The sequence below is a fragment of the Felis catus genome, chromosome B4 (assembly GCF_018350175.1).
Source record: "Felis catus isolate Fca126 chromosome B4, F.catus_Fca126_mat1.0, whole genome shotgun sequence".
NCBI lineage: Eukaryota > Metazoa > Chordata > Mammalia > Carnivora > Felidae > Felis > Felis catus.
This window is the reverse complement of record NC_058374.1, coordinates 1,482,281-1,509,633: the sequence shown is the minus strand read 5'-3', so window position 1 is coordinate 1,509,633 and position 27,353 is coordinate 1,482,281. Positions and strand designations below refer to the sequence as shown.

At 49.9% G+C, this 27,353-nt stretch overlaps 1 protein-coding gene and 1 pseudogene across 13 annotated transcripts in view; one reads left to right on the top strand and one right to left on the bottom strand.

Annotated features, from left to right (window-relative positions):
- Positions 1–27,353, bottom strand: part of WDR37 (WD repeat domain 37) — an 80,271-nt gene that overhangs the window by 27,045 nt on the left and 25,873 nt on the right. For 11 of the 13 annotated variants that reach the window (XM_045060792.1, XM_045060794.1, XM_045060797.1 and 8 more), the window contains 5 exons: positions 25,795–25,866; positions 22,506–22,550; positions 20,784–20,860; positions 13,093–13,333; positions 11,612–11,753 (listed from right to left, as the gene is read on the bottom strand). In XM_045060792.1, the coding sequence (XP_044916727.1) occupies positions 11,612–11,753; positions 13,093–13,333; positions 20,784–20,860; positions 22,506–22,550; positions 25,795–25,866 (577 nt within the window). The remainder of the gene's footprint in view (positions 1–11,611; positions 11,754–13,092; positions 13,334–20,783; positions 20,861–22,505; positions 22,551–25,794; positions 25,867–27,353) is intronic. The other 2 variants (XM_045060793.1, XM_023256277.2) reach the window with 1 other exon arrangement.
- On the top strand, positions 17,991–18,449 carry LOC101095024 (annotated as a pseudogene).

Here is a 27,353-nt window from a genome sequence, read left to right as displayed (position 1 = left end):
TCCAACACCTCACATTTCCTTTCTCATCCAGAGGAGCAACCCAAGCAATGGGCCCCTGGTTTTTTAACACATGTGGAATTCACACTTACCTTCCCAGGGGGCCCAGTGTTCACAGCCCCTCCCCCAGGACAGGTGCCGCCTCGGCACAGGGCACCGCTCTTCACCAGACATGTCACGGGCGTCAGCAGTCACGGTAACGTGGGTGGGGGAATGCCACACACACAACAGGAAAGCACTTTCATCTGTCAAGTTCACTAAGCTTCCGCCAAACTATACTCCCTTAAGCAAAGGTTCCGACTCTAAAGCTGGTGACTCTCCAGGACTGCAAGTCTTGGAGCCCCGTCCACGCATCAGGCAAGGAGCCCAGGAGACCAGCGAGGGAGGGGGTGCAGGGCTCCCCAGTGCCGAGTCTCACAGCAAGCCTGCCTGCACTCCTGGGATTCCAGGGACCATTGTCACAGTGACACCCTCGACAGTATCCAATCACCTCCAAGTCCGTGCACCCCACACTGGCCCTTGGACAGCCCGCCACAGCACACTGACAGCAACCCACTCCTCACACGGGGCTGTCCTCAGGCACACCCGCTGGTCCGAGAAGCTGACTTTGCACACGCTGTTCCCGGCCCTCCCTGCAGGGACGCTTCACCAGACAGGGAAGGGGGGACACAGCACTCAGTCCACGGGAGATGCCAACACAGACAAGCACTTCCAGGGAGCCAACCTAAACACTCAGAGCAGAAACAGCACGTAGGAGGTCGCTGAATGCACCCAAAGTCCCTCTCAGAGCACCCACTTAAGACAGTCTTTTTTTGGGAATGCAAGCTGGTGCAGCTACTCTGGAAATAGTATGGAGGTTCCTCAAAAAACTAAAAATAGAACTACCCTACAACCCAGCAATTGCACGACTAGGCATTTATCCATGGGATACGGGTGTGCTGTTTCGAAGGGGCACATGCACCCCCATGTTTATAGCAGCACTATCGACAATAGCCAAAGGATGGAAAGAGCCCAAATGTCCATCAATGGATGAATGGATAAAGATGTGGTATATATATACAATGGAGTATTACTCCGCAATCAAAAAGAATGAAATCTTGCCATTTGCAACTACGTGGATGAAACTGGAAGGTATTATGCTAAGTGAAATTAGTTAGAGAAAGACAAAAATCATATGACTTCACTCATGAGGACTTTAAGAGACAGAACAGACGAACATAAGGGAAGGAAAACAAAAATAATATAAAGACAGGGAGGGGGACAAAACACAAGAAACTCTTAAATATGGAGAACAAACTGACGGTTACTGGAGGGGTTGTGGGAGGGGGGATGGGCTAAATGGGGGAGGGGCCCTAAGGAATCTACTCCTGAAATCATTGTTGCACTATATGCTAATTTGGATGTAAATTTTAAAAATAATAATAACATTTAAGAAAAAAAAAAAAAGACTGTCTTTTTTAGGGGGCGCCTGGGTGGCTCAGTCGGTTAAGCCTCTGACTTTAGCTCAGCTCATGATCTCACAGTTCAAGAGTTTTGAGTCCCGCGTGGGGCTCCATGCTGATAGCTCAGAGCCTGGAACCTGCTTCAGATTCTATGTCTCCTGCTCTCTGCCCCTCCCCTCCTCACACTTTGTCTCTAAAAAATAAAAAAAAATAAAAAAAAAAAAAAAAAGACAGTCTTTTTAAAAAAGTCCTGGTCCTTGAGGGACTTTGGAGAAAACACTAAGTGGAGCACCTCACACTGAGAACAGAAAGGAAATGGAGCGTGACTCTGCTCCGTCGGCAGCACCCGCACCCCGCGGGTCCAACGCCACGGCCGAGTGCAAGCAAGTGCGGACGCCGGGCGGGTGATCCGAGCCCACGGAGCCTGGCATGGGCAGGGGCCAGGCACACGCACCACGCCAGCTGTGCCATCGGGCGGCTGCTCTGTCCCCACTCTGCTCACCGCACGCCTCGGCCGTGGCTTCTGCTGACACGTGCAGGTTGGTCCAGACACGACTCAGCTGTGAACGAGTCTGTGACGGTGCAGAGTCAGGAGGTGCTTAGTCTGTGGTCACAGCCTGACGATCTTCTCTTGGGTCATCTCGGTGCGAAGTGAAGCGACCTGACAGCTCACGACCAAGCTGTCAAGTACACTGAGTTAAATGCACTAATTTCCCCGAAGTCCTTATTTTTATTAGTTCCCTATCAGCTCTACTTAAATGGGGAATTTTGAAAGCGTAAATAAATACTACATCTCCTCTTACTTTTAAAAACTATACTCCAAATTGGAGACAACTTTCAAATGCATCAGCAGGGGACTGTTAAGGAAACCGCGGGCCCAAAGCCGGAGGTGCAGGGAGTTGCAGGGGCCACACGGGACACCCCCGAGGTCTCCCGGAGCAAAGCGGCGGCACCCGCAGAACGGCCCCGTTCACAGGAAAACCAGCCTCGCCTGCGTGCATGAGGTGCAGGGGACCCGGCCCAGCAGCTCGAGACGCACACAGTATTCGCTAACATCCCCTGCTCGTTTCCAGGACACCATGACAAAACGTGTGCGAATACAAATGACACTTGCAAAAACACACCTTAACACGACCACTGGGGCAGAATACCAGAAGTTGACACAGTCCAGGAGTCCTTTCTGTCTCTCAACCAACTACTGCCAGTAGTTACAGAACTCTCTAAACCTTCTCAAAACAAAATTATTTTCAAACCATCTAATCAAAGAGAAGACAGGGGCGCCTGGGTGGCTCAGTCGGCTGAGTATCCAACTCTTGATTTTGGCTCAGGTCATGATCTTATGGTTCATGGGACCAAACCCTGCATCAGGCTCCGCGCTGACGATGTGAAGCCTGCTTGGGATTCTCTCTCCTCCCCTCTCTGCCCCTCCCCCACGTGCACACACATGTGAGCATGCACTCTCTCTCTCAAGATAAAAATAATAATAAGGGGCACCTGGGTGGCTCAGTTGGTTGAGTATCCAACTTTAGCTCGGCTCATGATCTCACAGTTCATGAGTTCAAGCCCCACATGGGGCACGTGCTGTCCGTGAGAAGCTTGCTTCAGATTCTCTGTCCCCCTCTCTGCCCCCTCCCCTGCCTGCATGCACATGCTCTCTCAAAAACAAACATTTAAAAAAATAATAAAAATAATAATAATAAAAAGAAGACGACTGAACCAGACTCTCAGGCACTTGGGCAGGGAGTGCAGAACTGCAAGAGGCTTAGGCTCAAAGGCATTTGAGGCCAGCATGATGCTACGGGCCCTTCTGGAGCCATCCCCCAGTACTGAAAAGAAACCGTGCAGCACAACACGCTCCCCACGTCCTCCTTCTCCTCCTCCCGGACAAGGGCTTACAAGTGGCCACCAAGAGTAACAGACTTACAGTCCAAAAGCAGTCTACCAAAATCTCAGCCTCCAAGGTGGTCTGTCACCAGACTGCCACGCATCCACCCCTACCACGGGCCTGCACACAAGCTGAGTCACTGACCAAGCACAGAATTCAAGACTTAAATCAACCACTATCCAATTGAAGGGGTCATGATGTCGAAAGGCTTTCTCTCTTTTTTTTTTTTTTTAAGCATAGAGAGAGAGAGAAAATGCATGCATGCCCAAGTGGGGGGGGGAGGGAGAGGGACAAAGGGAGAGGGGAAGGGGGAGAGAGAGGGAGAGAGAGGGAGAGGGGGAGAGAGGGGGAGAGAGGAGGAAAGAGGAGGAAAGGGGGGGAGGGGGAGAGGGGGAGGGGAGGGGGAGAGGGGGAGGGGGAGAGGGGGAGAGGGGGAGAGGGGGGAGAGGGGGAGGGAGAGGGGGAGGGGGAGGGGGAGGGGGAGGGAGAGGGAGAGGGAGAGGGAGAGGGAGAGGGAGAGGGAGAGGGAGAGGGAGAGGGAGAGGGAGAGGGAGAGGGAGAGGGAGAGAATATGAACAAATGAATCCCAAGCAGGCTCCACACCATCAGCACAGAACTCATCGCAGGGCTCGATCTCACAAACTGTGAGATCATGACCTGAGCTGAAATCAAGATATGGACACGTAACCAACTGAGACACGCAGGCACCCCAATGCTTTTTCTCTTTAAAAGTATAAAGAAAATTGTCAATAACCTGACACAAAATTCAAAGCCACTTTCACCTTCATACATAAATGACCTAGAACTTGGTATTTACTATGAAATATCTTCCCTGGGAATTTGGGAATGAAAGCACATGATCATGTCTTAACTTTAAAGCAATCATTATGAAAAAAAAACTATGAACATTATCGCATCTCCAATTAAAACCAAATACAAAAAATAAAAATAAATAAGTGTTGTTACCAATAAAAAAGCAATCATAATTTTTAATCTGATTTTTTTTTATTTTTTGTTAGATATAGTGTTTTGTTTTCTTTAAAAGAAAGCACCGAAGTTCACATTTGGAGGATAAAGTTATTATTATATAGGGAGAATTAAAGCAAAACAGAAAGAAAAAACTTTGCACTCTCAGAGATTTTATCCACGGTGAGCTAATTCGAGTTTCTTCAATGCCAGAGTTTATTCACACTTATGAACACTGTCAGCTGGGTACAGACTAGAGTCATTGGCCACCCACAGGGAAAGCTTAATGACCAGTGACTGCCTCAACTGTCAGTCCCTTTTTATAGCAACTGAAACAAAACAAAACAAAACAAAACAAAACAAAACAAAACAAAACAAAACATAAGAAAAACGTGAGGCGGGGGTGGGGGTGGGGGTGGTTCCGCCAGGCCCCCAGAGAAGCAGTTGTGCTGGGCAGTGCAATCCTCGTGGGCAGCTCTGTACACACAGCCCACGTGGTAAGAGTCCAGCTGGGATGACCGGTGTGCCCGTGTCTAGGCCGGCGGGAGGGTGCCACTGCGTCCCAGGAGGGAGGGCAGGGCGTCCTACAACGACACTGCCTGAAAAGCTCACCTACTCAATCATCCCGTCAGGGGAGAAACTCGTCAACACACAAGGATTTAGCTTATTTCAGATGAAAAGCACTGGATTTCAGCTCCACCTCCTGACAATAAGACAAAAATCTATGAAAACAAACTGCCAGCGTTTGAAATTCCTGTGACGTTCCAAAATATTTCAGTTACCCATTTCTGTTATTTCCGAGAACAGTACACACTACAATCTCTCATCCCTGACTATTAGGAGAACAATCTGTTACATAAAATATCTAATATTTACCTTCATATAAATCGGTACCCCTTGCTACTATAGCAGATAGTCAAATAGTAACAGACACACATTTATACTAAGTAAATCCTATTATGCTAAAATTCCTATTATAATGAACAGCTTTCACAGTACAAAGTAAAAATACACATGGAACACAACAAAGAAGAAAAGAACATTATTTGTCCTTTCTAAAAATGTACAAGAACCTTAAGCAGAGCTTACGTGAAGAAGTAATAACAACAGCAACATAAATTTCCAGAGAAACCGTGTGGCTATAGATTTGTACCCTTGCAGTGAAGCACTACACCTCAAACTCTCTTTTCACAAAAAGGCACAGAATCCACACAGAAGCATGAGGAGAACAGTCACCTCTCTCCCAGATCCTAGAGAAATCAAACTAGGATGGGACACCTGGGTGGCTCAGTCGGTTAAGTGTCCAACTGGGACTCAGGCCATGATCTCACGGTTCGTGGGTTCAGGCCCCCTTGTCGGGTTCTATGCTGACAGCATGAACCTGCTTAGGATTCAATCTCTCTCTCTCTTTCTCCTTCTGTCTCTCTCCGCCCCTCCCAGCTCATGCTTTCTCTCTCAAAATAAACTTAAAATAAATTATAAAACTACACAAATAATCTTAAAACCTATACAGCTACATCTTGCCTTAAGAAAACCCAATATACAGAAATTCAAAATCACTGAAGAGCTAAGTGAATTACTCACATTATATAAGATACTGGATTCCAACATACTTTACTGGAGAATGTGTGTTGAGTTTCTTGTAAATGAAAATATGCCGTAAGAGACTACGTTCTGGAGAGTGTGTCCCACCTACAACTCTTCGGGTGATACCAACAAGTAAGGAACAGCATGTCTGAGCTGTGCTTTTAACGTTCAGAAAAGAAATGGGTTAGGGGCACCTGGGTGGCTCAGCCGGTCGAGCATCCGACTCTTGATCATGGCTCAGGTCATGATCTCAGGGTCGTGAGATGGAACCCCACCTCAGCATGGAGCCTGCATGGGATTCTGTCCGTCTCTCCCCTGCCCCTCCCCCACTCATGTTCCATGTTCTTTCTCTCTCTCAAAATAAACGTTAAAAAAGTAAAATACAAAAAAAAAAAAAGAAAAAGAAAAGAAAGAAAGAAAGAAAGAAAGAAAGAAAGAAAGAAAGAAAGAAAGAAAGAAAGAAAGAAAGAAAGAAAGAAAAGATAGATAGATTAAAAGGACTCAAGAAAATCACCCTGGAAAACCAAGAGTTAGCTCCCAGTCTAGGAGACAGCACTGCAGGCACCGAAATGACTTATTTCCTACAGGGGCAGTCACTGCTGGATGCCGGAAATATGGCCTTGGGCCCGTGACAGCAGCCATGGTTGGGGTGGCAACGGACGGTGCAGCAGCGGTGGCCGTCAGACGGACCCAAGGCTTGGGGGAGGCAAGAGACCCGAGCATGTTTGAGAAGCCACACTCAGACCGTCACAGGTGAGTGAGGAAACCGAACACAGTCCGAAAGCAGCCAGTTCTCCGCTCTCGGTCGGGAACGAGGCTGTGCGTTTGGTTTGATAAAAGCACGCCTTCTGTAGGTGCACACGTAGTTACTGGCACAGATACCGTATTCTGTCGGATTTCTTTGTCCCCGTGGGCTCAAACCTAGGGAACCCGTGCCGGAGGCAAAAAACCAAAAAAAACACAAAACAAAACAACAAGAGCTACCGACTAAACAGAGCCTTCATCTAAAAACCCTGTAAAATGTCCCACCTCCTGTTTTTTCCGAGCGGCCGCAACTCCCAGAGGCTCACTGCTAACGGATCAGGCAAGGCTGCAGCCCCACCTGCTGGCCACGCCGTGCGGGCTCTCCCCAGGCAGCGGCCTCTCCACCCTGCGGGAACAGAGACTCCCACCTGCCGCCGCCGGCCACAGCATGGCCGAAGGAGCAGAGGAGGGCCTCGGCCCGCGGGCACGGCGCACAAGCCCCCGGCCAGCCCGTGCCAGTGCCCCAAGGCCTCTGAAAAGGTAAAACGTGCCCTTCTCTGACACCACTGGAAATCAGTGCCAAAGGGAGAACGGTCTTATTTTCATACCTTGCACATCAACAAACATGCTAGTTCATCCTAATTTGGTTAAGAGAAAACGCACATGGTCTAAAGGTGGTGCTTGTCCACTTATTCCATTTTCACTCACAAGTCCATGTGTCCTCACTACATACAGAAAATGAAAGCATCAACTTCTGTCTTGGGGCATCCAGATGCAAGAGGCCTCAGGGACAGACACGGCTCCATGCCTGCTCTACGCCACTACTGATCCCGTGAGAAAAACAAACCAAAGAAACCTTGTCACAGGTCCATGCTAGAAATAAGAATCCCTGGGACACCTGGGTGGCTCAGTCGATTGGGCGTCCGACTTCGGCTCAGGTCAGGATCTCGCGGTTCGTGGGTTCAAGCCCCGCATCGGGCTCTGTGCTGACAGCTCGGAGCCTGGAGCCTGCTTCGGATTCTGTGTCTCCCTCTCTCTCTGTCCCTCCCCCACTCATGCTCTGTCTCTCTCTCAAACATAAATAAAGACATTAAAAAAAGAAAAGAAAGAAAGCCAACATTTAGGGGAATAAAAGGGGCACCCGGGTGGCTCAATCGGTTAAGCATCCAACTTCGGCTCAGGCCATGATCTCACAGTTTGTGGTTCAAGCCCTGCATGGGGCTCTGGGCTGACAGCACAGAGCCTGGAGCCTGCTTTGGATTCTGTGCCTCCCTCTCTCTTTGCCCCTCTCCCACTCGCACTCTGTGTCTATCTCAAAAATAAACATTTAAAAAAAACCTTATAAAAGAAACAGTAAGAACCCCTTCGTAACCAATCATGTTCCTCACAGTGTATCTCTCCAGAAACGACCGTTATTTCACACATCCACCAGGTACAAAAATACACCCCAAATCATAGACACATGTGAACCATGACCCCAGCATTTCCTACGCTGCACAGTCAGAGGGTGGCAGACAAGACAGACCTACTATTCAAAAAGTCTTAACGCAGGGCACCGGGGTGGCTCAGTCGGTTAAGCGTCCGACTTCAGCTCAGGTCACGATCTCGCGGTCCGTGGGTTTGAGCCCCGCGTCGAGCTCTAGGCTGATGGCTCAGAGCCTGGAGCCTGCTTCCGATTCTGTGTCTACCTCTCTCTCTGCCCCTCCCCCACTCATGCTCTGTCTCTCCCTGTCTCAAAAATAAATAAAAAACGTTAAAAAAAAATTAAAAAAAAAAAATAGTCTTAACGCTTAAACACACACTTCCAACAACACCCAATAACACAAATAAATTCTTGGCTCTTTTTGCAGAAAATAAAAATAAAATCTTTCAGACAATCAAAAAAAGCAATTGAAAACAGAATGTGACCAAAGATACTTTAAATAACACCCAGAAAAATGACTCTGGAATCACACTTAGAGTCGGGCCCCACAAGAACCCCCCCACCAAGCTCCCTGTGCCTTGGTTGGCCTCCACACATCTGGAGGAGGGCTCCGGACCCCCTGTAAGGACCGCATGTGTGCTGTGCCCAGAGTGCAAGGCCTCCCGTATCACAGGAGGGAGGCTCCCATGGGTGCAACAGAGGGCTGTTCACCTAAAGTTCACACTGCCCTTCTCAGCCCAGCCCCCAAGGCTCGGACCAGATGCCACTCATCCAGTGTGGGATGGGGAAAGTGCAGCGAGTCCGGGACAGACTCCTGCACCAGACGTCATGAGTGCTCAGGACAGAAGGGGCACGTCTAAGAAGCCCCAGCAGCCGAGTCTGGAACAACTAAAACAATAATTACAAAACAAAGACCTACAACCGTCAAAGTGTAATAATCCTTGAGCCTACAGCAGCCTCAACTACGCTAACGAACAAAGCGCCAACTGATGAGTGTGGAAAGAAGGCCAGAATCAGCAAGGCCACCACTTCTACACACTTGAGGTGATAAGAGACCCAGGAGAGGATCACTGAGGACGTCAGACCCAGTGGATGAAAGGTCACCAGGGAAGAAGACTGCTCACGTCTCCCTGCCACTTCACACATTTCAATGTGGAAAACACATCTTGCGGTAGGGACACCTGGAGACGCCCCCGCGCTCCAGGCCCACATCCCCGATAGCAGGACACTCTGCTGGGGACACAGAGCACACAATGGTGGCTGTGAAGACTTCTGGCAAAAAGGCAACCAGGAGAAAAGCAGAGTGTGGGACTTTCTAGCAGAGAATGGCTTAGATTCTTCACAAAAACAACCCACGCCATGAAAATAACAGCAGGGGCGCCTGGGGGGCTCAGTTGTTTGAGCATCTAACTCTCGACTTTGGCTCAGGATCCCAGGATCGTGGGCTCGAGCCCCGAGTCAGGCTCTGTGCTGACAGCGCGAAGCCGGCCTAGGAGTCTACCTCTCTGCACCAACCCCACTCTTGCCCTCGCCCTCGCCCTCGCCCTCTCTCTAAATACATAAACTTAAAATAAAAACAGTAACAACAAATGGTCAGAAGACTAACCTAGATTAAAGGACCACAGAACAAAATGAGTGCATGTAATGAATGAAGCCTGATTGAATTCTAAAACAATGTATCAGAGACATTTTAGCGACAACAGGGATAGAGCTGAACGTGGGCCGGGTATCAGATGCCATCCCAGAACTCTGTTTCCACCCTCTCCGGGGAACGCCCAACAACTCTCCAAAGACGCGCTCGGAGTGCAGGGGAGAAGCGGCAGGCCAAGGGCGGCTCCTGGCACAGGGCCCCGGCAGACAGCACTCATGGGCGCTGTGTGTCCAGACGCTGCACATGTCCGCGTGTGCACACAGAAACACGACCGATGTGGTGAAAACAACACCACCGGTGAGGCCAGGAGCAGAGTACATGGGGTGCCGCCACACGATTCCCTCCAAATTCACGTACGCCTGAGCCTCCTCAACATAAAGCACCCGGGAGAAGAGACGAGCAGGCTCTGGGCAGGGCTGTGCGCACGGGGCCCCGGCTCGCCCTAAGCCCCCATTACTCCACACGGCTCCCCTGTCCTTGGGGCCAAGAGCGAGCCCGCCCTCAGAGCAGCCGGAGGACAGCCGCCCCCCTGCATGGTCCAGGCTGGCCTGACCGGAAGCCGTCCCCTGGACGGGACCGAGACCTGTGAAAGCAGGGACGCGGCGAGAGGTGCCCTGCACGCAGGCACCAATGCCGCCAGATAAGCCGCTGCGAACGGAGACCTTCGGTCCCGGTGCCGCGGCCCCTCCAGCTGCCAGCAGCAAGTCTGTCACAGTCTCTCAGGACACACGGGAGGGGGGACCTAGCACACACAGGCCATGCTCGCACCGCTGTCCCAGAGCACACCACCTCCCTTCCGGCCCCAAGCTTCTTGAAGACCTCTGTCTGTCCGGTTTCCGTGTGAACACGGCACGAATTCTCAACACTGAATCTCTAATTTCGTATCTGACGTTAGACACATAAAACGGGCTTGTTTAGGGAGTGCGTCCAAAGAAGGAATGAAGAAAATCCGTTATTTTCAAGCAACCAAATGAGCAAGCATGCGTTCATTAACAAGTGTTTAGTGAGCACACAGGACCTTTCTGGACACGCAGAAGCTCAGGACACACACTGCCAGAGAGACAGACACAGAGACGATCCGGTCCAGAGAGGCACGTGCAGGGGCAGCGGTGGCATGGGGAGCAGGTGACAGGATACAGTCAGGAGGTGTGACAGGAAGGGCATCCTGCTCACGGAGGGGATGGGGCACGGCAGGGGAGCGGGGATGTCTCTGGAAAGATGGTCATGTGATTTATCGGGAACGGTCTGACTGGAGAAAAGTTTTTGGAAAGAAGTAAGAGTTCTGGGGGTGCCTGGTGGCTCAGTCCGTTAAGCGTCCGACTTCGGCTCAGGTCATGATCTTGCGGTTCGTGAGTTCAAGCCCGTGTCGGGCTCTGTGCTGACAGCTCAGAGCCTGGAGCCTGTTTCAGATTCTGTATTTCCCTCTCTCTTTCTGACCCCCCCCCCCCCGTTCATGTTCTGTCTGTCTCAAAAATAAATAAACGTTAAAAAAAAATAAATTAAAAAAAAAAAAAAAGAAGTAAGAGTTCTGTTAAGACACAGCTATGCCTGAGCTGCCCAATAGATGGCCAGGCAGGGGTGGGGGGGGTGGGGGGGGTGTGGGGGTGTGTCCTCCCCAGCTCTGGCCAGGCGCTCAGCAGAGGCTGTGCGGGCCACCAACTCTAGTGTTTCCTGACTTCCCCACTGCCCCATCCTACCACCATCCAATTCCCTGTGAGAACTTCAGTGACTGAATCTTTTAAAGTCTTACAAATACCCAAATGGAGCTAAACGTTTAGGGAAAGAGCAGCCAGTTTGGAAGACGTGGAGCTGGAAGTTAATACTGGAAATGAAGATACGAATTAAGTTTTAATATCCACCTGCAAAACTTTTTTCACGAACAGTTAAAGAGAGATCTCTAAATGACTGTGACTCACTCCGTATGGCCCTGGAAGACATTCACGGAGTGGATGGAAGGGTCCCTGAAATCCCAAAGACGGAAAGTCGTGTCCCGGGAGGAGGTCACCACAAGCCGCTGGGTGGGGTGTGTGCAACAGTGCGTTAGCTCCTGGTCATGCCCTACAACCAAAGATGACAAAAATGCAAGATCATCCACGTGTAGGCACAGTTACAGCGATGCTTTCTTAAGAACACAAGAATCAAAACCTCTTTATGGTCTCTACTGCTCACGGTCACCGTACAAGGGAATGCAAGTAGGGAAAGATAAGAAGTCACTTAAAACTAGCGTGTGGGGTCACAGCAGAACTGGTTTTCCCTCGGGAACTGGAGTCCTTTCATCCACACATTTAGAGGGATCGGCAAAACAAGTGCGAGCGTGACCCACCTCCTGATGCTGACGGTCAGAAGGTCTGGCAAATCTCTTTAATAGGCTAAATATGTGAACAAACTAATTCTTAATCTTTAATTCCAGAGTAACTTCTAATACTAGAATATGTGGAACCCTTAGTAAAACATAATCTTTAACACTCAATGAGGAAATTCACTTACTGACAAATTTGCAAAAACGTCTGTAGTGGGCATAACTCTAAGATGTCCCGGTGACCCCCTTCCCTGGCATACACACCCTGGAGGATACCTTCCCTTGAGTTGGGGCAGAACCTGTAAATGCGACGAGATATCACTCTGGTAAGCTCGGTACATTAAAAGGTAAAACAGATTTTGCAGATGTAACTAAGACCTCCAAATCAGTGCCTTCAAGTTAATCAAAAGAAACTCTGTCCTAGGTGGGCGTGCCCTAATCAGGCAGGCCCTTGAAAAGAGATGTTCTCCTGGAAGCGGAAAACACAGCAAACAGCTGTGTGGGGAAACATCTCTGAAGGGGCCACGAGGGATATGAGGGCACGCTCTGGATGCTGAGAGTGGTGGGTCCCCAGCTGACAGGTCGCCAGAAAACAAGGACCTCAGTCATATGGGGACCTCAGCCATATGCCACAACAAAACGAATCCTTCCACCAGCAGTAAGTAAGAGGACAGAACCTAACCCTCGGATGAGATCACAGCCTCAGACCACACCTTCGTTTCACCCATAAGACCCTGAGCACAGGACCAGCGAGCATGTGCCCAGAACTCCAGACCCAGGGAAACCATGAGCTTATAAATCCATGTTATTTTAAGACACTAAGTTTCTGGAAATTTGCTACAAAGCAATAGGAAGCTGACAGAACAACCATTTTTCAAATATCTAGGTATTACATGCTACAGTTAAATCCCTTAAAGATAAAATAGGCTTAGCTAACAAACAGTTCTGTAATTTAGAAAGGGTCCCTGAAAAATCACAATCTGGGTACCACAAGAACTAAAAATAATCCTGGACAAGAAGTAATTTGCAAGGTAAGATATAAACACATGCACATAAATCAAAAGCACGCCAACTGGAAATCACAAACACTTGAAGTACCTGTTAGAGAGTGAACGAGTTCCGCCGTCTCCACGTCAAACAGATTCGCCGTTCTGTCCCAGGAGGCCGTCACGGCCTGCTTCCCCCCAACCAGCCAGTCAGCGGCTATGACCACTCCCTGGTGGCTCTTAAGAGATGTCAGCGGCACCCGGATGGTAGGACAGTCACTGGACACATCCGCGTCAACATCAGGCTCGTCTTTATCGGAGCACTCCACTTCATCTTCGCCACATATCTGCTGCTGATGGTGAGAGCAGAGAAGAAATTCCCTGGGAATCTTGAGTCTTTTCTGACACAGCTACACAATCAGACTGTTGTCATTTGTCTTTCTAGGACTTGATCATCGTTATGACCAACAAAAGCACGGTATCTGGCAAGTATCTGGAGCTTGATGACTGTTTATCAACTTCATGATTATCTACTTGGTTAAAACCCACGACCACGTATAAGAAGAGAACAAAATTAAGGCCACTATGACATCAATAAGCTACAGTCCATTTCCAGTCAGCAATAAAATGGCAAATAAAATGATTTTATTTTAAATTTTTACCACATATTAGGAGCAATGTACTAAAATATAAAATACATTTGAAAGTCAGTAATTTATCACAATAAAAAAAGAAACATTTCAATTCTCAGAAGGCTACTTAGAATTCGATTGCTATAGAAACAGATATGAGTTCATTTTATTTTCCTGTAAGGTCTTTTGTCAAAAACTAAAATGAAAACACAAAAGGCTTCAGCTCTTTAAGAAAACATATCGATCTTTCATTCAACAAATATCAGGTGCTTACACACTGCCAGACCACACGCCAGTCCCACAGCAGAGAAAGATGACCTCTGTCTCACATGGACATGCGGAACAATGGAACTAGAGCCACAGAGACTGGAAACGTCCTCATTTCACGGAGTTTACATGCTAGCGAGGAAGACAGACCACACACGGGCATATGTATGCGCGCGTGCACACACATACACACACATCCATACTCGTATGGCAATGTATGGCATATGTATACACACGCTAGTATGGAAATACGTGCCATGTAAACACACATGCTAGAGTGGTAATGTCACAGATAGTACAGGGAAATGTGTCACATGTACACGCACATGGTACAGAAATATAGATCACATATACACAGTGTAGAGATATGTGTCACACGTACACACGGTATAGAGATATAGGTCACACATACACACGGTGTAAGGATACACGTCACACGTACACACACAGTATAGAGATATGGGTCACACGTACACAGTGTAGGGATACAGGTCACAGGCACATGCACAAAGCGTAAGGATGTATCTCACACACACACACACACACACACACACACACACACACACACACACAGATTCAGGCAGTAATAAGCACTAAGAAACAGAGCAGATGGAGGGATGGGCAGTCGCGAGGGCTATTTTATACAGAATTATCAGGGAAAGACCCTCTGCTAAAGTGACATCTGAGTTGGAGCATGAAGAAAACAAGGGATCCAGGCACAAACACTCAGGGGAACAGCATTCCCAACCGAAAAGCAGGTGCCAAAGCCCCAAGAAGCTACACAAACAGCAAAGTCACGGGCGTGGAGGTGGGAAAGGTGGATTCAGAGGAGGAGGCGGGAGAGACACAGATCACATTCCATACGGAGCTGCCCAAGGACTGACAGCCGGGAGCCGGGCCGCATGAGCGAGGCCCCACAGCAGGAGGAACACACAGAGAAGCAGAGGAGGGTGCGGACGGCGTGAGGGTCTGAGGTCTGTGTAGGAAACCCGAGGGGGTAAGGACAGTGGAAAGTCACGGAGGGGGGCAGCGGCCACCGGAGGCAGCATGCCAGGAGTGCACGCTCAGGGCACTCCCAGGTCAAATGCAGGAAGCACAGGGACTCTCCATCCAGCAGGAAAGTTACACACATGTTATGCAGAGTTACCGATCTCAAAGCACACTAAAGACTACAAAGCAAAGTCAGGGAGGTCTGCAGGGTGGAGAGCATAAGAGGGATGAGGGGAGAACACCCAGGAAGAGGGCCAAGCAGGCCGGCAGGGAGGGAGGTACACCGAATGCGTCCGGTCTGGGCTAGCACCAGGGACTGGCAAAGGGCTTGGCAAGGTGGCAAGTACAAGTCCAGAAAGACCACTCCTGACCTCGTGCGTGCAGAGAGGATACAACATGAGTGGCCAGGCCGGAACGGGGAGCCTTGGCAGGGACTAGAGGTGACGGCCCCTGCGGGCTAACAGCATGAGGACAGACCCCAGGAGCGTAACCTGCTCCAGGAGAAAGGACCCTGACCGGTAACCACACCCCAACAGGAAGAGCAATGTGGTCCCTGGAGATGCCACATGGGGATGCTGTGATTCAGGGCTCTCCCCCAGCCAACAATGGCCCCTTGGCCACGAGGTTCCTCAGCTCCCACAGCCACTCGTGAGGAGCCCCCGGGCCCTCTCTGGCCCTGACGGGCAGGGCCAGCCTGCACGGTGCCTCAGGCAGGCACAGAAGAGGGGTGCCGGGTGGAGCCGCGGCTCAGCAGAGATCTCTGGGTAAGTGTTACATAAAGGGTAGATGGGGAGACAGGACAGAGAAGTGCATTCAGAATTACAGAAGAACCAGAAGCAGTGAGATGTCACAGACAGATGGAAATGGAAGATGGAAAACAGGTGAGGAAGAAGAGACGCATCAAAGATAATCCCAAAATTCCTGAGAGTTTTGCTCACTGCTGGCACACAGAACTGGTGCACCTGCTGTGCTTTTCCCTGAGAACTGTGAAGGAAAAAGTGACAAGTAAGCGTGAATGCAGGGATTTCCTCAGAGCGGGTCCAGGGGACCCCCATTTCAGAGAGCTCTAGCTCTCGGGACGCACGATGGAAAGGTCAATAGGAACCTTCACAGAAATCATTTGTCCAAACTAGACAAGAATTGAAACTATTTTAAAATGCAAAGATAGTAAGTCGCATTCACGAATAATTATAAGTTTTTAAACTTTTTTTTCGTGTTTATTTTTATTTTTGACAGAGAGAGACAGAGCATGAGCGGGGGAAGGGCAGAGAGAGAAGGAGACACAGAATCTAAAGCAGGTTCCAGGCTCCGAACTGTCAGCACAGAGCCCAATGCAGGACTCGAACCTACAGACTGCAAGATCATGACCCGAGCCTAAGTCGGACACTCAATCGACTGACCACCCAGGCACCCCTATAAGCTCTTTTAACACTTGACGTGAAGAGCAGGGGAAGGAGAGTGAGAATGGTCTGTGTGCTTTTTGCCCACATCTTGGGGATAATCCATTTCAGTTGAACCATTTTGACCGCCAGCAACAGCGGAGGAGAATGTCCAACATTGTTGACTTAATGCTAAGTGGATCTCCCAAACACAAGCAGCCACAGGACCAAGGAGCCACTGAATCACGGTTCTCGTGAAGGAAGGGTCCCTGGAAGCCACGTGGGTAACCTGATTCGATCTTCCTGTTTCAACAGGGAAAGTGAAGCCACCCAGTGAATTAAAGCAGTTGCTCGACATCACACAGCTGGGGTCCCACAGTGACTTGACAGGCCATCTGAAAGTGTCTCCACTCACCACCCAAACACTTCTTTATCAAATATTTCTTGGTAGATGCCAACTAAAACTCTCTGGTCCAAGCTAAATTTTAAAAAGCTGTACTGGTGAAAACGAACAAGATCTTTTTTTTTAATTTTTTTTTAAATGTTTATTATTGAGAGACAGAGACAAAGCGTGAGCAGGGGAGTCACAGAGAAAGGGGAAGACACAGAATCCGAAGCAGGCTCCAGGCTCTGAGCTGTCAGCACAGAGCCCAACGCGGGGCTTGTACTCACAAAACCGCAAGATCATGACCTGAGCCGAAGTCGGACGCTCAACCAACTGAGCCACACAGGCGCCCCACCATCTTTTTTTTTTTTTTAATGTTTTAATTATTTTAGAGAGACAGAGAGACAAAACATAAAAGGGGGAGGTGCAGACGGAAAGGGAGACACAGAATCCGAAGCAGGCTCCACGCTCCCAGCTGTCAGCACAGAGCCCGATGCGGGGCTTGTACTCACAAACTGCAAGATCATAACCTGAGCCCAAGTCGGATGCTCAACTGACTGAGCCACCCGGGCGCCCCAAAAATGAACAAGGATCTTAACAGACTAGAGTTTCTTCTAAAATGCAGGCGAGCCGCTAAGTCAACCCGAGGCAAGCCCAGGCGGCGAGAGCTTATGACAAGTGCCATCTCCAGGGCAGGCCGTGCGGGACCCTCCGAGGCTCCGTCACTGACTGACACGGGCTGCCCCAAGTCACCCCAAAAGCCTGAGGTGGCAACTATCAATCACAGACAGTCCCTGCACCCAACGCAAGCAAAATCACAAAGAAGAAAACAGGGTCAATTCAACATCGTAAATAATATATTACGTTTTTATAACGTAAGTACTATATGTGATTTTTTCCCTCTGCCAAAACTAGAATTTTTCTTACTTCCTTTGAAAACAAATCCATACAACATTAACACATTTGCTGAACCCTCTCCCTGGCCCCTCTGCCTTATCATCTGTCAGCACTATTTCTTGAGCCAATGGCCACGTTAAATAACAGTCTGGTTATTCCACGAGGGAAAAAAACATGTTAAAATAAAAGACAAAACACTCCATTAAAAATGAACTGTTCAGGGGGCGCCTGGGTGGCTCAGGTTGTTAAACGCCTAACTGATGTCAGCTCAGGTCGTGATCCCAGGGTTGTGGAATTGAGCCCCATGTCGAGTTCCTCACTGAGCGTGCAGGCTGCCTGAGATTTCTCTCCCTCTCTCTGCCCCTACCCTGCGTGCACTCTCACACTCTAAAATTTAAAATAAAAATTCTAATTAAAAATAAAAATGTACGACAGAGTGGCCAATGGTCTGCAGAGCAACATGCCTAAGTTTTATTGTGACTCCTGCGACACATACCTCACCCATGACTCTCCGTCTGCGAGAAAGACACACTGAGGTAGTAGGAAACACAAAGAGAATGTGAAAGATCCACTATCAGAAATGGATGCAAGAGCGAGCCCAGAGCCTGATGGACACAGCAACTGCTGCACTTCTGCAAGGAAAGGTTCCTCCTGCTCCACTCTCTGTCCTCCGTCTGCAGGAGCAATGATCCCACCTCCCCCTCGTCTCCCGGGTCCTCTTTGTCCTGGTATGACGCCAGCATCCCATATGGGGGGCCCTCCTCCTCCTGGGATGATGCCAGTGGGACCCTCTCCTGGAATGAGGCCGCCTATGGGAGGCTACATGCCAATGACGCCTGGGGCCCCCAATGATGAGACCTCCCCCGCCTGTCCCACGATGGTGCCCACTTGGCCAGGAATGACCTGACCAGACAGGTAAGGAGAGACAGAAACCTCCTTATATCCATTTTATATTACTTGTTCTACTTCACCAGGAGATCATGGTGCTGTGACTCTGGGTGTTTTCTAACAGCATGACAAGGAAGACTTGCTCCCCCTTCCTATCAAACAGAGAATAGTTTTTCCAAGGGAGTAGCGGGACAAAAAAAAAAAAAAAAAAAGCAATTTTCATTTGTATTGTGAGATGTGAAAATAAAATTGTCAACTGTTTTAAATAATAAATAAATAAACAGATAGATAGATAGATAAATATAAAAATGTGCTAGGAATTTACCCAAGGGATACAGGAGTGCTGATGCACAGGGGCACTTGCACCCCAATGTTTACAGCAGCACTTTCAACAATAGCCAAATTATGGAAAGAGCCTAAATGTCCATCAACTGACGAATGGATAAAGAAGATGTGGTTTATATATACAATGGAATACTACTTGGCAAGAGAAAGAATGAAATCTGGCCATCTGTAGCAATGTGGATGGAACTGGAGAGTGTTATGCTAAGTGAAGTAAGTCATACAGAGAAAGACAGATACCATATGTTTTCATTCTTACGTGGATCCTGAGAAACTTAATAGAAGACCATGGGGGAGGGGGAGGGGGAAAAAAGTTACAGAGAGGGAAGGAGGCAAACCATAAGAGACTCTTAAAAACATCTGAGAATATACTGAGGGTTGATGGGGGGGTGAGAGAGAGGGGAAAGTGGGTGATGGGCACTGATGAGGACACCTGTTGGGATGAGCACTGAGTGTTGTATGGAAACCAATTTCACAATAAATTTAATATTAAAAAATAAAAATAATCATTCAAAAAATAAATAAAAAATAAAAATAAAAACGAACTGTTTAGATCTCCTCACTGAAGACAATTCCTACTCATCACTGTAATTACTTAACCCATCTCCAAAGAGAACAATGTTTACAACATTTCAAAGAAAGAAACAAGTAACACAACACTCCAAGGCGGAAACAGCATGGCCAGAGGGCGAGTGCTGTCCTCCTGGCGACTCCGGCCACAGTGCATCCCTAGCTCCGCGCTGCCCGGCGCCGTGTCCGCCCACGTGAGAGCACAGGGCCAGGCTGAGTGACCCCTCGGCTCTCCTGCGACGGAAGCAAGGAGAAGGCTACCCGAGGCCTCTGTGTGACCAGAAACGGTGCTAGGCTGAAGGGAACAACTACATCTGAGCGGAAAAAAGTTAACTGAAGGCTTTATGGTCTAAATCCACCCATCCTCCTTCTCAATATGCAACCCGTTGTCAACCACCTACCTTTACCTCCTTGAAGATGACATCACACACACTGACTTACACAGTTTACCTTACGTTTGTTTATTTAATTCATTTAGTTTTGAGAGAGACAGAGCAGGGGAGGGGCAGAGAGGGAGGGGAAGAGAGAGACTCCCAAGTAGGCTCCGCACTGCCAGCACAGAGCCTGACGTGGGGCTTCAATTCACCACCTGTGAGATCATGACCTGAGCCGAAACCGAGACCCTGACACTCAACCGACTGAGCCACCAAGGCGCCCCCAGTTCACCTTACGTGAAAGACAGACTCGTGGTCTAAAACATATAAAACGTTAAGAAACGTGACCTAATTGTATAGTTTTTAAATATTAATAGCCAACGTTTACTAGCTGTGGAAAGGGGGGCGAGAACATACATGCACACATATATAAACAAAGAACTTCACTTTCAACACTGTCCTCTGTTCAGGCTTCCAGAACAAAACACCAAGACCGGGCAGCCAGGATCAAGGTGCAGCCTATTCGGTTTCTGGTACAAGCCTTCCCAGCTTGTCATTACATCCTCACATGGCAGCTCCCAGGTACAGCAGGGAAGGGAAACACATGCAAGCTCACTGGTGTCTGAGGAAGGACACTAATGCTATGCCAACAGGAGCCCGGCGTCAGTACCTCACTTCCAAATACAGCCACACTGGGGGGCAGTTAGGGCTTCAAACTCTAAAGGGGGGTCACAAACATCCAGTCTGTAAGACCATATAAATTTGGGGGCGCCTGGGTAGCTCAGTCGGTTGAGCATCTAACTTCGGCTCAGGTCATGATTTCACAGTTTATGGGTTCCAGCCCCACATCAGGCTCTGTGCTGACAGCTCAGAACCTGGAGCCTGCTTGGGATTCTGTGTCTCCCTCTCTCTCTGCCCTCCCCACCTCGCACTCTCCCTCTATCAAAAATAAATAAACATTTAAAAAAAAAAATTTTTTTTTAAGAGACCATATAAATTTGTCCTAAACTCTGCAAGTGTCCAGAACCCTACAACATACCCCAAGTGGCGCTTTCATGGTAAGTAAAGGTGCTGCTTACAGTGGTGTCAGCAACAGGCTGGGGCGTTGGCAGCTGGACGGCGTATCTCCAAATGTGGGCGGTCTGATCTCCAGAAGCTGAGGACAGAAATCAGGGCACAATTACCCACAGTGCACATCAGGTATAAGATGCTTTCTGCTAGGTTCTGGCCAAGCGTCATCAGACTTCTGTAACTCAATGATCGAGAGCTGCTTCTGAGACTGCATGATGCTGCTGACAACAGGCTAAATGCACACAATTAAGATGGTGGTTAAAAATACCCCCTCCTTTCATTTTACGGTGAAAAGCTGTGAAGGTTCAGGCAACACTTACAAGTACAGGTTATCCTGTCCATCTGTCGAAGCTAAGTAAACCAAACAGTACTTCAGAAAAGTGAGCCCCACACAAATACGTCCTCCCCTGCGCCAACATCAGTGGGCTCACAGCCTGCTGGGCCCCGCGGGTCTGGGGCCTTACTGCCACCGGCCAGGTGTGCCAGGTGCTGTGCACATGGGACAGAGAGAAGGGCCGGGGAAAGGCACACAGACGTGCAGGGCGGGCATCTCCAGCTGCCCTCACAAGGTGCCGTCTGAACCTCGCTTCCCTCTGTGGCTAAGAGGTTCCCCAAAGCGGCCACGTGTGGACAGTGGCACATTTCTCAAGTTGTCAGACGAGCTCACTGCCTGCCCTGCTAGCTCTCCTGCCCCGCGTGCAAGCCTCCATTGAGCATGCCTCTCCCCTGTCTCCTCACCCCAACTCTGGCCATCACCGGTCTCCCCCACCCTCCCTTCTCGCCCCAACTCTGGCCATCACTGTTCCCCCCCACCCTCCCTCCTCACAATCACTCACCGATTACATAAAGTGGAAAATTCTCACCTACTTTATTCCCCATGTGTTTACTTGGGCATCAACTAGCTGTGGTCAAGGCCTGTTCAGACCCACCATATTCTGCTCACATGGAAAAGCACCCGATTGGCCCCACTCTCACCCTCTACCCCAGGGTCAGCAGAATCTGGCCCACGGGCCACAGCCACAGCCACTCACCCGTGCACTACCTCTCCTGCTTTCACACTAACACAGCTGAGTGGTTGTGACATGGACCATGTGGTTGTCAAAGATGAGAACATTTAGTTACGATAATTTACAAAAAAAGCTTGCTGACCTCCACTCTCTCTAAACATTTACCCCTCGAGATTACTGTCAGTGTCCCCCAAAGTCACAGGAGTCTACAGTCAGACAATTTTACTGGAAGACTCCTCAGTTCAACAATGAAGCTGTTGTACAAACTACTACATAAAATCACGGCAAAACCATGCAGCCACCCCTGAGGAGCGCCCAGAAAGGAGGAAAAACGTTGGCCCCGCAGACTGCCATGACCTGGGCTACTGTTTCTGCCCTCCTCTGTTTCAGATGCACGCAGGACTAGGAACTAGCAGTAATGACAGGTGTTCAGAAAACCAAGTTCCCTCTGTGGTGCGAGCAGAAAGTGGGCAACCACTAAGGGCTGCGCAAAAACCAGCTCAGGGTGGGTCTCGTGCAGTCGCCCGGGAGAGCCAAGCTCACCTGACAATACACTACAGGCGAAACAAGTGCCACTTGATGTGTCCTCCTTCCTCCATCCCTCAAGTATTTCACAAAATGAGATCTGACTTTTACGGAAGGGACCAACGAGAAAGGAACGACTATGGCTATTTTTAAATTATCTATAACTTTCTTTAATTAAAGAAAAAAAGATCAACATACCAGTAAGAGCCAACTGCTCTGATGGATGAAACTTGATAGAATTTACTGCAAAACAAAAACATTACAAAACAGGTATAAAATAACGACGTATCATCGTTTCTCATAACAATGTGCATTACAAGGTAACTTTAAGAATTAAAAAAACTTAACGTTCAATATTAGATCCTCCCACCCAGTTAACCTAAGAATAAATGCAGAGATGCATGAAAAACTCACTGAACATGAATGATCAAATTACTGACACGTAAGACATACAGAAAAACAACACTAATAATCGACTTCTTTCTGTAGACAAGGAAGTCCTCTCGAGTGAAAAATGAATCAGGATGAAAGAGAAACCATACTTATGACAACAGATGGGGACAGACCACACCAGGGACACTGTTTACTGCCCACCCTCCCTCCCGTCCCGTTCCAGGAGACGCCGGGAGCAGAGGCGGCAGGCCTTGCCAGCTCAGAGAGAGTCAGGATCCACACGGACGGTCCCCTCCTCAAGCTGGGGGAGGACCGAGGTGCTTCGCAGGAAGAAGGAGCAGGAGTGGGGTACACAGAAGGAGCCAGAGTGTGCAGAGGCCGGAGCCTGGCTGCTGGGACCACCCTGCGAGGGAGCCAGCACTCACACCCACACAGCGAACACACGACAGGACAGAGTGCACAGAAAGTTCCAGAAAATGAAGCAAGTTCTTTCAGAAAGATTCCACCAGCTACACCACTGGGAATTCTCTTTTCCTGAGGAAATGAAAAGCCCAGCGAGTGTAGACTGCGGGTAAGTGTGGGAGGAGCAGGTGGACACCACAGCCTCCTCAGGACCGGCAGCAAGCTGTCATGACCCTGTGCGCGCGCGCGCGCGCGCACACACACACACACACACACACACACACGCACGGCAGGATGCCCCTAGGGCCAGGAGCAAGTGGCAAGCTCTGTGGCCACCTCTCACCTCGACGTCCGTGCAAACCTGAACGCACCACCAGTGCCACAGGTAGCCCTCACAGCCATGACACATGCTTCGTGAAAGAGCACGTGCGGAGCACTCGGCCGGGAACCGGGCACACAGCGGGCGCTTCACGACTGTCACAGCTGCAACATGCACACCGTGCACCAGCTCACCGAAGGGATGGCGCCACTGAATGGGGACGGGCCTGCACGTGCACACAGGTGCCGCCCGGCAGGGGGCGGGCTGCAGCCAAACTGCGCCCCGTCCCCCGGCAGAGGGTCTGCTGACCGTGGCTGAGGCAGAACAGGAAGGTGAGCCCCGCCAGCACCTTCTCCAAAGATGCGCAGCACCCCCAACACGCGGCTAACTCAATTCCCAGAGGCCACACCGGGAGCAGAAAGGGAGAGGCCACCAGAGACCAATGTTCTCCACAGCAAGCTTCAGAGGCACCTAATCTTTAAATGGTTTATGTGCCTAACTTTACCACAAACATAAAAGAACAACAAACAGGAAGAAGCACCATCCCCCGCACAAGAGGGCTCTACTTGGGGGTCGGGCAGGGGCAGCCACGAAGCCCAGCACGTGACTCTTGAGGCAGAGGGGACGCGGCACAGGAGGGTCCTCTGTTCAGGTGATGCCGGAACGAGGCAGGACAGACACGGCAAACCACCTGCATTGAGCTATGCTCATAGAAATCCCAGGCGGGGAGAACCACTCCCTTCAGGCTAACGGGACCTTGGCCACGTCATTGCAACACCACCTAGTGGAAAGACCAAAGCCAGGACACAAGCAATGCAGACACGGTGTCTGTGAGGACAGCACCCCAGAAGGGAAGGCCAGACATCAGCGCTCCACCTCCCGTCACCCAGCCTCCTGACGCCCAGGGCGGTGTGCACCCCACGTGCTGCGGCAAGAGGACACGGGAGAGAGGTGCGCAGGGTGGCTGGTGAAGAGCTGGGCGTCCAGGCCGTCCAGCGAGAGGGGAAGCTCCAGGGAAGGGACAACAAAGGAACAGAGATGCCGCACCGAGTATGGCCACCAGAAAGGCACGTCACACAGGAGCACAGGGATGAGTCAGGGACGGATGCAGAAACCAGGCGGAAGAAAAAACAAGGCACGTTACAAGCAGCTGTGAACAATACACACGTAGCCATGAGTAACGAGAATTGTGCTGTCACCACTTGGTGAGGACAAGAGTGGAGGATCTCATCCGAGGCAAGGGAGACGGCCCTCCTTCCAGCAAGAGGAAGCACTTGTCTAAAACTCCAACACTCAGAAATAATAAAATAGGCTATTTCAAAAAACGGAATAAGGGCGTGCCCGGCTGGCTCTGCTGGAGGAACGTGTGACTCCTGATCTCAGGGTCATGAGTTTGAGCCCCACAATGGGGTAGACTACTTGAAAAATGAAAGAAAAGAGCAGAATACGTAAAGCTGTCGACAGTGGTTCCCTTCAGGGAAGTGAAATGGAGTAAAGAGGGCAGGGAGCAAAGTGCTGTAACTGTCTACACGGGCTGGCTAATACCCTCTGAATTTTCCGATGATGTGCACGTGTTTCGTTTTACAAACGCTTTCAAGGAATAAACATGTGGAGGAAACAAGCCACAGTGCCTCCCTGCGCCGTGAGCACTGCCTCCCCCGCCTGGGCACCATCCCGCAGCTGACTAAAGACACTCACGTGCTGAGGGACCCCATGGGAACGAGACCCCAAAAAAGGGGAAAGCGTGGGTCACAGCCCAGACAGGACAAGATGCGTCCCCCACCCAGGGAAGGGCTGGCACCCAAGCCCAAGAAGCGGAGGGCAGGCACACCCGGGCTGTCTGTGAAGGGCAGGGGTGCAGCGGTGGCTGGGCAGGGGAGAGTGAATGAGGAAGCAGCCGACAGGCACCGGAGTGGAGGGCGTGCCGGGAGGAGGGAAGCACAGCGGGCGCCCGGAGGGAAGTGAGAGAGACGTGGTAGGACACAAGGGAGCGTGCAGGGGCGGCTCACAGGAGGGGACGAGCGGCCATACCGGCGGCAACAGGAGGTGCGGCAGGAAGCCCGGGATACACAGCATCCCTCCCTGGGCCCTGACACGCGCAGAGCACACGCCGAAAGAGAACCTCTAAAACAAGTACACGATCGCAGACGATGCCCACACTTCAGTTCCAAAGCTGTCGACAGGTGGCTTTCTAGGCGCCCGTAAATGAAGCGCAGACAGGTCCTGCTCTGCGTGCAGGGTAGTGGAGCGGTCCCTTCCTGAGGCTCCCTGCCAGAGGCGGCACACCCGTCCGCCCGTCGCGAGGGCCCGCCCGGCGGGCAGCCAGGTCAGTGCCCTCCCAGCACAAGGCACAGCCCGCCCCGGAGCACTCACCTGACCCCACGTGGCCTGAGTACTTGACGAGGCACCGCCCTGTCTCTATGCTCCACAGCAGGGCCGTGTGATCTGCAAGATCCAAAGAACAGGAGTGACCGACCCACCACCAATTCTACAGTCTTCAAATGAAAGTGAGAAGTTACATAACCACTAGTATCTCTTCCGACTGTAGATCAGAAACCACGTTTCCAAGACAGGAGAAGTGGGTGACCTGTCCTGGGTCAAGGGGGTGGCAAACAGATACCCAGGGACTTGGGACTCATGGCACATGGTCACACTGACTGCACCTCGCCAGGGTCCTTCTAACCCATCACAGCTTCACTGTTTTGTTGAATTAACACTTTCCAGATCATCACACAGTAAATAAATGCAAAACTCCAGTTACAAATTATTTGAGATCATATGTATGCGTTTGGGCCTTTCCTCTTACATAATAGAAAATCTGAAAAATAAATGTCAATTATCCAAACGAGATCTCAGAGATACCAGAAACAGACCCTTTCATTCTTTCTTTTTAACTGTAAGGGAATTTCTAAAACACTGGGGAGTGCTCACAAGTGAACATAATTTTAAACAAGTCAACTCTCTTCATTCATGGTTCTATCTGCTGTAAAATTTTCTACTTCTATTAAAAAGCAGATCAGGGGCACCCGGGTGGCTCAGTCAATTAATCTTCTGATTCTTGATCTCGGCTCAGGTCATGATCTCACAGTTTGTGGGATCAAGCCCCATATCAGGCTCTGTGTTGACAGCATGGAGCCTGCTTGGGATTCTCTCTCCTTCTCTCTCTGCCTCTCACTCACTCTCTCTAAATAAATAAATAAACTTTTTCAAAAACAAAACAAAGCAGAATCTAGTGGGGCACCTGGGTGGCTCAGTCAGTTGAGTGTCCGACTTCGGCTCAGGTCATGATCTGAGGTTCATGATTTCAAGGCCGGCATCAGGCTCTCTGCTATCAGCACACAGCCTGCTTCAGATCCTTTCTCCCTCTCTGTGGTTGTCCCTCCCCCCACTCTCTCTCTCTCTCTCTCAAAACTAACTTAAAGAAGAAAAAAAAAAAGCACAATCTACTAAGTACCTGGAAAAATCATTTTCAATAAGTGAGCACCATTTTTAACTTCAGTCATTTTGGTCGGAAAGGGTATTATTAGGTTACGCACCTTGGATAGCTTTCAAAACCTATCTTTTCTTTAATGAGAGAAAAGGGTCTCTAACACCTGCCCCGGGAGTCCCACAGGCTAAGAGGGCTGCCAGCACCCCTGCCTCCACCTAAATCCTAGAACAGCTAGCCCCCTTCAGAAACCGCACAGCCCTTCCCCGGGCCGTACCTCACAACTCAAGCAGACACACGCTCGACTGTAACAAGAAAGTACCTCGCCTGTTCAAAAGACATTCTACCTTATGCTGCCGTAAACACAGGTGGCGCAATCACGGAGCCAGCACCTGCTCACCCGGACACCTGACGTCACACCTGCTGACAGCAGCAAGGCCTGACGGAGCACAACAAGGCCAAGTGCTTGGTTTCAAGGACCGTTCGGCCTCCCGCCAGCTTCCAG